The following is a 12,731-nucleotide window of genomic DNA, read 5'->3' as shown; positions in this document are numbered from 1 at the left end:
GGCTGGTCACCCTCATCATAAATGTCAGGACCAATTTGCCAAGCCCTCGTCTCCTACACTCCTCATGGGGTAACATAGGATTGGATGATGGATGGATGGATGAATAAATAAATAAAAGCCACTCGCCTGAATTTCGTCCTATGCCAATTTAAGTTGTCACCGCGGGCCCCCCCCCCCCCAGGCTAGGAGATAGCTTGAGGGCCTGGATGATCGCTCTGCACAAAAAGATATTAGTATCACACACTGCACTATTTGTTAAGCATTTGCAGTTATGTGGCAATAACAGTAATATGTCAGTGGCCTTGCATGTACAAAATAAACAAAAGGCAGATGATTGCAGTGAATGTAAATGCTGGACAGTCATCTTGGCTCAGTCAGCTGACTAGAGACCCATTATGAGGAATCAGTGTCAGTAAGGTTGACAGGATTTCCATGTCACAAGTTTCAGTGTTTGGTGTCTTATCTGTCTGTCTATAGCCAGACGCCATAATCCTGTAAGGGGTGGCTGTTTGAGCTAGTTGTTTTACAGGGAGGGGCACTAACCCTCCACCAAACCACTTGTTGACATATGAGGAACACACATGAGTTTTTGTATGGTTACCACCCAGCGTTGTAAATGGTTTTGTAGCATACAGGAAACCATTTGGCTTGTCACTTAATGTAAAGTCACCTGAAAAGGAAAGAAGAGTAATAAAAAGCGACAGGAGAGATGGGAGAAATCAGAAAAGAGGAGGGCAAACACAGAAAAAGAATGATAAAGTGAAGGAAGATGTAGGCAGCACCAGTCAAGTGAATGGATGATGGTTACCACCACCTACCACTTAATATCACGCACTGCACTATTTGTAAAGCACTAGCACTGCTCCTTGGCAATAGCAATGGTATTTCAGTGGCTTTTCATGCATAAAATTGAACAGAAAGGCAGTTTCAGAGAATGTAAACACTGGATGAGCATCTTGGCTCAGTCAGCTGACTAGAAACCCATTATGAGGAGGCAGTGTTAATAAAGTTGACATGATATCCAGGTCACAAATTTCAGTATATGCACACAAAGGTATCACTTAAGTTAATGTTCCACACTGCACAATTTGTTTACTGCTTGCTCTGCTCCTTGGTGATAGCAGTGGTGTTTCTGTGTCCTTTCATGCACAAATAGAACAAAAGGCAGACGGTCACAGCCAATGTAAACACTTAACGGCCATCGTGACTTATGTGCATCATCGTGTCCACACGAGATTCATGGAGGTGGCCCGTCGAAAATATTGTTCTAGCAAAACTACGATTAAGTTTTTTACGTTATGCCGAGACAGGAAAAAACTTCTGAATTATCGTTGTAATGATTAAGTACATGATGAGAAGTCGTATAATGAGGCTGGACTGTAGTTTGCTCAGGGATTCACTTTGTGAACACCTAATCATGTCATTTGTATTGCTTATAAAGGCTCCAACATGCTTGCATGTGTTGGCCTTGGTCGCCTAAAGATGGCTCTCCACGTTGCTTGATCTCTGGCAACATCCTTATTCAGTCCTTTATCCCTGAGTTCGCAGTGTGACTTTGTCTCAGGTCCCCCCCCCCTTCTCCCCCCCCCCCACAGCCGTACCCCTAACATACTGAATTCTCGCCTTCTGCACCCTGTTGTCATCCTCCATCCTCACAGCCTGCCCAAGCCATCACAATATACCCCTCCACATCACACTAGAAATACATACAAGTCCTGTCCTTCCTCTCAACTCCTCTTCAGTGTCATTCCTAGCCCCCAGGCCTCATATTCAAGAATGCACTACATGTCCATCTAATCATTTTCATTTCTTTACATTTGAGCCTATGAATATCTTCTTCCATTACTGCCCAGGTCTTACTACCATACAACATTACGCTAACACATGTGGCATACAAAGACCCTTTAGCATGGAGGGAGAGACCTCTGTGTTTGGAGGGGGAACAACTCGCTGAACTTCAACCACTCCATACCGTAGCCACAGAGCTAGCTTCAGCTCTGTCTTTAGCATGTAATATGTCTCCTAAATAACAAAACTCTTCTATACACTTAAGGGACTCTCCAGCCAGATTAATCCTTTCATGCCTGACAATCTCCTTATGCTCTCCCCGTCACACCGCACACATGAAATCAGCATTATTTTGCAACTTACCTCCGATACCACTGTATTCCGTATGCACCCATTTATCACAAACATTATGCAAGATGGAGTTACTTCCCATACAGATGTGGCAAAATGCACATGACCACACTTCCTCTGCATAGACAGTACTGCCACCAACCCTAGATTTCATCACTTCTGTTTTAGCCCCATTTACTCTCAGATCTTTGAGCCCCATTCTGTCTCTCCACTTCCTATATCTTTCCTTCGCCTCCCTATAATTCTCTGTAGTCGACACAAAAGTCATGAGCATACATCCTTGAAGTCGTGTGAGAGAGCCACGTGCACCATGACAGACAATAAGATGCTTAATACTGACCGCTGGTCATCATCATCATTATCCAGACCTCCTTTCCCGCCCTGCCATAGTTCACATAAAGTCGTCACTTAGATCTCCATTCACTCTCACCTGGGTGAAAGCACCCACGTACATAACCATATCCACTCTAACCAGCCACACTCAATTCCAAGCATTCTCATTTCCACTTCACCACTTCCCTAGGGACTCTGTTAAAAGCTTTCTCCAGATCAGCAGAAACAAAGTAAGCTTCCTTTTCTTTCCTATATATGTTTCCTGAAGCTACCGGACAATGAATCAGTGGTCCCGTTGCCTGGCGTAAATCTAAGCCACATCTCATCACTATTCATTCTGTCCTATATCATACCTTTGAGGACTGTCTCCATTACCCACATTATCTGGTCCAAAAGTTTTGTGCCCCTTTAAATCACTTTTCGTAGGGCATCACCCTTCCCCTTATACACAGTTACAATCTAACTCTTCAGTTGGTCATCTGGAACAGCACACTAATATATACAGTAATCAGGTTTGTCAACTCTTCAGTTGGTCATCTGGAACAACACATTCAAATATACTGTAATCAGATTTGTCAACTCTGTAAATAAACCCACTCCTGTATCACCTGGTAAAATTTCAGCAGTTAACCCAGACACACCTGCTGCATCCCCCAACTGCATCCTGCCTATTGTCCTGTTTGCAGTAGCAGCATCAATCAAAGGCCAAGGGCCAGACACTGGATCAGCTGACTCCAATCTTTCCCTGTTGCAGCCAAACTCCTCATTCAGCAACCAGTCATAATGCTTTTTCAAAGTGTCTTGAATATCCTCAGTGTCCACCACAACCTTTCCTTTATCATTCATCACGCTGCTAACCTCTGATATCCCTGTTTTCCGTCTTCATCTTATTTGCTATCTTAAATACGACATTATTCATTTCAGCACTATTTAGGTTGTCCAGCATAAGTCTGAGACTCAGATTTTGCCCTTTGTATCTCCTTTCTAGCCCTATGCCTGTCAGCCATGTATTCCTCTCTGTTACCATCCCTTTTCCATTCCTGGGAAGTCTTCTTTTCTCCTTAATTGTGGCGTCTATGCCCTCATCCTACCACCATGTTACCTTATGTCTTGGAGGGTCCCTTGTCCATCCACACACTGATTCAGTAACTTTCAAGAGATTGTTGTTGAGAGCTCTTATACTGCTCATTAACACTTCTTTCAACAGCTTTCCGCTCAGGTGCCACTCTACTCATCTTGCCATAGAAGGCATCCCATGCTGTTTGTTTTTCCAGCTTCCATATATACCTCCTGGATGCACAGGTCCCCTTCTTCACCACCCACTCCTTCATCATTATGTCACATATCAATAATTTTTGTTGCATCACACACTCTTTGCTCCCAGTAACTTTAACATCCTCACCAATATGTCACATGCGTATGTGATGCAATGGCTGCCATCATTAGGTTAAAGTAATGGATGGAAACTATCTGCTATGCCAGCTGGCCACCAATTGTGAACCCCCATACCAGTAACCTCAGTTCACCTTCTCCTGCCATTTTTCTTATGCCCTCTAACCCCACTAGTCCCGCAGGTACCACTGCCTCCTTAATGGGAGCCCCCACAAATTGGAAAAAGATGTCACCACTCGCCACATAACTTAATGTAAAATGCAAAAGTGTGGTCAACTTGAATTACCCCCTGTTATACATTTTTTGTGTAACTGTACTGAAAATAGGATGTTTATTGATTTATTTACAAATAATACTGGAGAAGAAATGGCTTCTTTATCATAATATAATAGAAATGGTAGGTTGTCAGTTTTGTCAGTCTCCGTTTACGGACAGTCTACATTCGATTACTAATATGTTGCCTGAGTATTGATCACTGTCACGTTTTTAGGTGTTGGAAGTACATCTGTTAGGAAAAATGGTAAATGGGTATAACAGAATTGTATCGTACATAACAAATGAAGGAAATATGGTACTTAAACAATCGAAGATTGTATGAACCCACTGAGCTCATATGGAGGGATTTTCTCAAGGGTAGCGCCACGTAATTTGAGTGCCTGCGGCTGGGAGCCCAGGGCGGCGCTAATGATGTGTATACACCACACCTGACACCCACGTCTTTTGAAATTAGCCGATGAATTCGGAAAATATAGTGCCATGGTCCACTGCGCAGCTAAAATATGTGGAAAAATGGACTGTAGCTGGACTGAGATGTTCCCTCAGAGCAAGAGGAATATCCATCCATCCATCCATTGCCAGACGCCATGTATCCCAAATGGGGTGGCCAAGGGCTTAGAGTTAATTGTTTTACAGGGAGGGGCACTAATCCTCCACCAACCCCACTTGACGTAGGGATGCCAACAGCATCTGGTGTTCCCAGGCGGTCACCCATCCAAGTACTAACCAGACCCAACGTTGCTTAACTTCGCTGATCGGATGGGAAGCGGTGTACTCAACGTGGCATGGCCGTTGGCAAGAGGAATATCATGCCTTTAAAAATTCCAGTCACCGATCTTGACCCCGTAAGATTTCGGTTGTACAATTCTTACTGTTATTGTAATTGTATAATGGATAGAATCATGTCAGTATTTACCAAATGAAAGATTACGATCTTTGGAAACTGTGATAAATTTTTCCAGCAACTAAGATTCATAACACTTGTTAAAATGTGCTGAATGCAGACATGCACAATAAGCTTTCATGGCTTTTAGTAAACTCTATGAAGAACTTTTCAGTGGAAATCTCATTTAGAGCATCAGTAAATTATCTAAGATGAATATATTACTGGCACTGGTATAATGCGTTATGCATGAATAATAATCCCAATAGGAGTTTTTTTTTAAGGAAGGTTCACCAACTCTTAGTGGATAGTGACCCCATGCTATTTAGTGATCCGGCGAACACTGACTTCTTTCAGGAGTTTGTGGGGGCTCTAACTGAGCTTCTAACCCTCTCCCAGCAACCATTCCCATACCTCCCCACGGTTCAACATATCAGCTGGAAATGGCCCACTACCTCTGTAGTGACTGGGTTTCTGTTTGTTTTGTCCTGTGGTGTACATTCATCCCCCATTTTTGATGGATGGTAGGGAATACAAACACCTACAAATAGTGAATTTCCACAGATAATGAAAACTCATCCATAAGAATCCCCACAATTGTAAGTTAACTTGGTGATTAACTTAAAAACCCTTTGTAGTACCTGAAGGAATCACCAAATGTTTCAGACTAAATGTTTAATATTTATAATCAGATTATTTAACAACACCAAGTTGTTGAATAATCATTTAACAACACAAGGATGTTAAATCATCACAGAATATGAGGTCTCTGTATCTGACCTTAGTCCCCCCAAAATAATTAGCTAACCTGTTGATCTAGGACACTAATCCTGCTCAAAGTAGGCCCTTTCTGACTTGACACATGTAGCCCAGCATTCTTTCCACCGCCTGGAACATTTTTCAAGGTCTGTTCTCAGTATCTCCTGCAGATGCTTCATCACAGTCATCGCAATCTCTTCTCTCGGATGAACTTTACACGTTGGAGTGTGCAAATTGCGATCCAGACACTCTCAAGGCTGTTATCACTGGAGTTGAGACTTAGGTGCATGAGTACGACCCAGAAACCAAAGCACAGTCATTCCAGTGAAAGCATGCAGGGTTGCATCGGGGAAAAAAAAAAGAAAAGGCATGACAGGTCTGCAACAAGATGAAATGCACTCACATGTAAAGGGTTCCCGATTTGAGATAAACAAAGAGATCATGACGAGTGCGGCGAAGCACCTGCAGGAGATACCATAAACCAACTTTGAAAAATGTTTCATGCAGTGGAAGGAATGCTAGGCTACGTGTGTCAAGTCAGAAGGGACCTAATTTGAGGGGGATTAGTGTCCTAGCTCAACAGGTTAGCTATATATTTTTTTTTTTTTAAAAGCTAAGGTCAGATACTTTTTGAACAGACCTCGTACACTGTAAACAGGTGTATTTTGAGTATTCAGAAACCCACAAACAACTGAGTCTGGCTAAATAGAAACTGAGAAATAATGGATGACTACTATACCATTATTATTGAAGCAAACTTGTGCTCCACTTTATGATAAAGCAGATTATTGTTTCATCTAATTTTTTTTTTTTTTTTTTCAGGCCAAGGAGTCTGGACTTATTGTATTTGGCTTTGGACCGAAACTTGGCAAATAGTCTAGCATTACCTACACATAGCCATTGGACCTTACTCATGGGAGTAGCTGGCAACATTGATGTAAAGAGGCCTCCATCACACATGGAACTGCATGCAGGAATGGCTCCCATGGTGACTTGATCATTTTTGTAAATATTGTATTGATAAAGCAGTTTTGCATAATTTATTTCATTCCATGGTTTTATTATAAATAAAAGCTATACAGTATAGTGGTTTATGTTTATATTCCCCTTTATGTTTGTTATCATCATCATCATCTGGATCTCCTTTCCCACAGTAGGGCTGGGTGAGGAGTAGCAACTTCCAGACAGCCTAAACTTGCCCAGTTCAATGGGCCATGCTTCCATTCACTCATCATTCAAGCCCACGGAATCCTGGCTCCATCGGATAGTACAAAAAAATTTCACCACGTTCCGTAGCTTCACATATACCTATCTGATAGACTCAGTCCGAATGCTGTCATGGTAAAAGGGGTGCCAAATCTCTGGTTGTACGCTTCTTTGCACAAAATTCATTCAGCCAGCTTGTTCTTTTGTCATTTCCTTAGCCCCACCAACTTCTGTACCTTTCTTCCTCACACAGTCATCCACAATATCCCTCCACCTTTTTCTTGGCCTACCTCAACTCCTTCAAATTTGCTCAGATATTCCTTTTTCACCACTCTACTGTCATCCTTTCTCTCCACATGACCAAACCATCTCGGCACACTTTGTTCAATTCTGGTGTCCGCAGACTTCCTCACTCCACATCTTTCATGAATCACATTATTCCGTATCCTATCCACACTCTGTACTCCATGTACCGGTACATTCCTCAGCAGTCCCATCTCCACTGCTGTAACTCTTGACTTTTTCATGTCACACCATAGTCTCACATCTGTATGTTAGTTACTTTCCTTCCTTGTGTCACTCTACTTTCCAATTTTTTGCACATTTTCCTCTCTTTTTCTGTCACTGAACCCAGGCATTTGAACCCTCTCACCAATTCTAGTCTCTCTCCATTCACTGTAACATCACACTAGGAGTCACTTTCTCTCTCGATAACCATCACTTTACTCGTTTCTACATTTACACTCAAAGCACAAAGTTCACAGACATCTACAAAACTCAGCATTAGTCTACCAAGCTCTTGTCCAGTATTTGCTAGTAGCAGTGCATCATCAGCATACAACAAATTTGAGATATTCCATCCATCACCATTCATTACCAGCGTCATTCCTCTCCATTACTCGCATTTTTACTTCTCTCATCACCCCAAACATATGTATACTGAACAACCATGGGGACATCACACAACCTTGTTGCACGCCCACACTGATCTTGAGCCAATCACTTAGATGCCCATTTACCCTTAAACACTACCATCATAAAAACTCTTGACGGCACCTAGCAGCTTACCATCTACACCTTACATGTGCAAAACCTCCCACAGTCCTTCTCTGTCAACTTTGTCGTACCGGTATGCTTTTTCCAGATCCATAAATGCCATTAACACCTTAGTTCTGGTCACACACACCTCCACCATCTGTCTTACTACAAATATTTAATCTACACATCCTCTGCCGCTCCTAAAGCCACCCTTTTCATCACTCACTAGTATTTCTGATCTCTTACTTTATAATAATTCTTCCATATACCTTCCCAACCACACTCATTAGACTTATGCCATGATAATTCTTGCACTCACTTCGCTCACCTTTATTTTTGTACAGGGGTACAATCACTGCCTTTTTCTGCTCTATGGTCACAGCTTCTCTCATCCATGCCCTCTCACATATCTCCTACAAGCACTTCATTCTGCTGTCTCTACTACACTTATCTCTGCACACACCTCATCAACCGCAGCTGCTTTACCATTTTTCAGCTGCTTCACAGCGTTCTTCGCCTCTGCGAATGTGACGTTTCCTGGCACTGCATTCCTTCTTTGTTCACCCCCAAAACCAATCGTGTTCCAGTTGTTTTGCTCACCATTCCCATTCATCAGACTTTCAAAAGATTCTTCCCATCTGGTCCTCACTTCTTCCCCATGGGTTAATAATCTACCACTTACCCGGTACATCCTTCATAACGTTTCTCTCCACTGTCACTTACGCACCTCTTTCCAGAATAAATTCCAATTTGCAGAGTGATTTGCTTTAATTTTTCTTCCTAGATCATCATTTACCTCCTTTTTCCTCTTCACTAGTCTCTTTACATGCTTTTTAATCTTAAAGATTCATTTCATATTTCAACTGAACCCCTGTAACCACTCGTCACATCTTCCTTTTTTCCTCCACCACCCTCTTAACCTCTTCATCCCACCATAGAAATAAAATATAGGAACTTCACTTGTTATTCTGAAAAGAACAGTTATGGCCATGGCCATTTTGGGTTATTATAAGGCAAGGAAGTTATGGAGAAGTGCTGGCACAAGTCACCAAAAATGGTCACTAAATCATTTTTGTTATATAGCGTATTTTAGGTCCCGAGTTCTCGGTCCTAGGTACGGTACAGTGTGGGGTTCTTTGTTCCAGACCGGGTCAGGGTCAGCGAAGAAGGGAAAAACACAAACACCTTGGGTCAAACAGTACACTTATCTATTAAAAAAGAATACATACATACATTATTCCGTGATCAAAGCCAGATGGATACAATGGTACAATATAGCAGTTGGAAGGATCACACTCAATTCCTAGTTCAGCTCATCTAATACGGGATCGCACCTGAGTAATTTTACAATGTCCATACAGTATCACAGTGAGTATTCCATTGAAATATTCAGGCACATGACATGTGCACAACAGAGCTCAGTGTCTCCAGCACAATAGAGATGACAATATATATACTCAACTTTAAGCCTAGGTGTCCGCGTCACAGAGACGAAAGCCAAGCTAATATAATATGTTCGCATCACAGCATCACATAGACGAAGCCTTAGCTAACTTAGTCCATACCGCGTCACATATAAGGGAATATATATATATATATATATATATATATATATATATATATATATATATATATATATGGTCTCACACTGCAGTCACTTGGTGGGAATGGAGAGAGGGAGGGGAGTTAGTGGGAGTCCACGGGTGCGGGTTACACTGACGTCTGCTGTTCCGTGGGGAAGGTGACACTGGGGAAATATCAGTCACGGTAGGGGGGATGGGAACTGAACCATGTGGGTATGTCGAGCACTCTGCGTAATAGCACTTTGAGTAATATGGTACAGTCATTACTCACTTTACGATGATTCGGCTTACGATAATTTGCTACAACAATAATAGAAATGTTCCACCCCAAAATTCGATTTACAATAAATTTCCCGCTATAACGATTTTGCCATCGGAAAGCTCCAGGCACACGCGAGGTGACCGTCGCTTGTCTCAGGCAAGATGGCGGCCCCGGCGTGCAGGCAGTGTACTGGTTCAGGTCCCGGCACCCCTTGAAAGCCCTGTCTTTTCAACTTGTTCATGTGTGCCACCATGTTATCGTCACCTCTCAGCCAAACATCATACTACAGTACATGTACTGTGGATTTGTGTGCCCAGTGGTACAGTCAGTGCCAGTGTAGGCCCGAGTGCTATGGTTGGTGCAGGTATGGGTCCCAGTGCTAAGGTTGGTGCAGGTATGGGCCGGATTCCCCTCCCCCTAACCTGTACCTGTCTGACTCAGAAGCTGACCACTAGTGCCTGTAACCACAGGCTGTCCCCCATCCCCGGGGGGAACGACTTGGACCAACACAGGAAGGAATGAACTTGGGTTGTCATTTATGGTTCAGTCTTGGTTAGTTGACTTTGGGAAGTTGAGTTGATGTAATCCCCCTTTTATAATGAGTTTCAGTGTCCCGATTTACGATAAAATCGGTATACAAGAAGGTATGACCTGACGTAACCCCATCGTAAAATGAGTAGTGACTGTACACTAGAATTTATAAGGGGAGGGTGAGCACACTGGGGAAGAGTTACACGTTCTTTGGGGGGGGATCACGGGGAGGGTCCACTGTGGGGCGGGGGCTGGTCACACTGAGGGAATATAAAGGGAGGATCTATAACTCACAGTTTCTGACGGAGGGGAGGACAGGGCCCGTTACGACAGGAGTTCCAAGTGGCGGCCTGGCGTAGGAGGAGGGCCACCTGGTAAGTAGTATAGAGGCTGGTGGTCCGTCAGGTTGCAATGAGTCCGGGAACAATGGGCCGGTGGTGTGGGGGGCAGCTCCCTAGCCGCTACAGCCCGACAGGGGGCCAGGCTCTCGGGGCTGGGGCCGTAGAGGACCAACAGGCACACAGCTTGGCACTGGCCCTTCGTCGTTGTCGGGGGTTCTGGGAGAGGACCTGGGGAGGCTCGGGGCTGGGGGCGGTGCCCTGAACGCACAGCTATCGCGGCCGTCAGGAAGGGGCTGCGGCCACCAATGTCTGGGGAGGCTCAGCTGCTGCGACAGGCACCAGGGGAGGCCTGCCGTCTCTGGGGGTTGCGGTCTCGCCGTCGGGAGGAGGCTGTCAGAGGCGACTTGCAGCCTCTCATCCTGGGGGAGTCCGACAACACCTGGGGCTGCACCGACAGGACACTGGCCCTCAGGGATGTCTCGCCCGCCTTGGTCTCTTGAGGTTCCCCTGAAATGGAGCAAGAGTCGCCCTCGGATACTGAGGGGCAGGGCGACGGACATCTCACTTCGCCACCAAGGTGGCGGTCAGGGCGGGAGGTGCCGCCCTCTGCAGGAGCCTGGTTATGGGCAGGGGGAGAGCGGCCTGGAGCCGACCCACCTGTTGCTACAGACCCTGACGGCGGGGAGTAAGCGCCTGATGGATACGCCTGGCTATTGCCACAGCTCAGACAGAGGCTGCACTCCGGCCGTTGTGTTGGAGGCAGGGAGAAGGCATCCGATGGATACGCCCGGCTACTGCCACAGCTCAGACCGAGGCTGCTCTCTGGCCTAGTTCCTGACGATGGGGAGAAGGTGTCCAATGGATATGCCCGGCTATTGCCACAGTGCTGACGGAGACTGCTCTCCAACCGTCTTTTCAAGGGCAGGGAGAAGGCGCTCGATGGATACGCCCGGCTATTGCCACAACACCGGTTGAGATTGCTCTCCGGCCCTTGTTTTGGAGGCAGGGAGAAGGCGCCTGATGGATACGCCCGGCTATTGCCACAGTGCCGACAGAGACTGCTCTCCTGCCTTTGGGTCTGGGGTCCTGCCCTGGAGACGGCTTTGGTGGATGACGACGGCACGTCTGCTGCTCCTCCTGGGGGATAGCAGCCCTTGAGGCTCCTCCTGAGTCCTCTGTCAAAAGGGAGACCGGTCCAGGGGACTCGGTGTCCGAGGGTCTGCTTAGGAGCTTGTCTTTGCAAGTTCCACCCAGATTCTGGCAAGTGTTCCCTCCGCAAAGTGTACAGTAGTGTACTTTTACTGTACACTGCCCGGTGGTCTGGCTGCGGGGAAGAGGGACGTAGGGTCATGGGAGAGATACGCTGTTTATGTCCGGAAGGCTCAGCGGGTGAAAAGAGCCTCTCCGTCATCTCCTTGTGAGGTGAGGGTCACCTCCCTGTACCCTCCTCCTTGGGTGGTGGTGTCTGGCTCGCTCCGCCAAGCCGGTATTTCACTATCATTGGGAGTACTGGCATGATGGGCTGGCGCCAATAAATATCTGTAAGGAGTAGGCTGGTGTTGCAGCCTTCTCCCTGCAGATATTTATGTAATGAGTACAATATTTATATGTTTGTTTATTTAACGGGAGTGGGTGAGAACAAACTGAAACCTGGGGCTTCAGTCTCATTAATCTCTATGTAAAAACTCCCCAGCAATAACAATAGCAGTTCCAATAATATCCACCAATTAACTATGTCTGAACTGTTCTTGTGCATACGGTACTGTATTTTTATGCCCTTTGTAAAGTTTTATAGCTTGTAATTTTTTAAACTTAGTTTTCTGGTCTCAGTTAGGGAGGTAGTCACTTCAGTCAACGTAGAAAACTGTTTAATGCACAGCCTTTAAACAATATCCCTCTGTTGTCCAAGGAACTCTTATACTGAAAGGTGCAGATGATTTTCATAACTGTGATCACCTCCTAGGTGTAGAGTACTGTCATATTAAATT

The 12,731-nt window shown here is 45.0% G+C and overlaps 1 protein-coding gene and 1 non-coding gene across 2 annotated transcripts in view; one reads left to right on the top strand and one right to left on the bottom strand.

Moving 5' to 3' along the window:
* The window catches only part of COX7B (Cytochrome c oxidase subunit 7B), a 39,830-nt gene extending 32,962 nt beyond the window's left edge, over nt 1-6,868 (top strand). Inside the window, exon 3 of the mRNA XM_080267531.1 lies at nt 6,605-6,868. Coding sequence (XP_080123657.1) covers nt 6,605-6,658 — 54 coding nt within the window. The 3' untranslated portion in view covers nt 6,659-6,868. The remainder of the gene's footprint in view (nt 1-6,604) is intronic.
* On the bottom strand, nt 4,819-4,937 carry LOC145393574 (5S ribosomal RNA). The gene has a single exon (XR_013896204.1). It is a non-coding gene; the product is annotated as a 5S ribosomal RNA (ribosomal RNA).
* Nucleotides 6,869-12,731: the final 5,863 nt, after the last annotated feature.

This window comes from Coenobita brevimanus, chromosome 24 (assembly GCF_032717465.1).
Source record: "Coenobita brevimanus isolate Jiangsu-jjx chromosome 24, ASM3271746v2, whole genome shotgun sequence".
Classification (NCBI taxonomy): domain Eukaryota; kingdom Metazoa; phylum Arthropoda; class Malacostraca; order Decapoda; family Coenobitidae; genus Coenobita; species Coenobita brevimanus.
The sequence above is the reverse complement of the archived record's forward strand: the minus strand, read 5'-3'. Positions and strand labels throughout refer to the sequence as shown.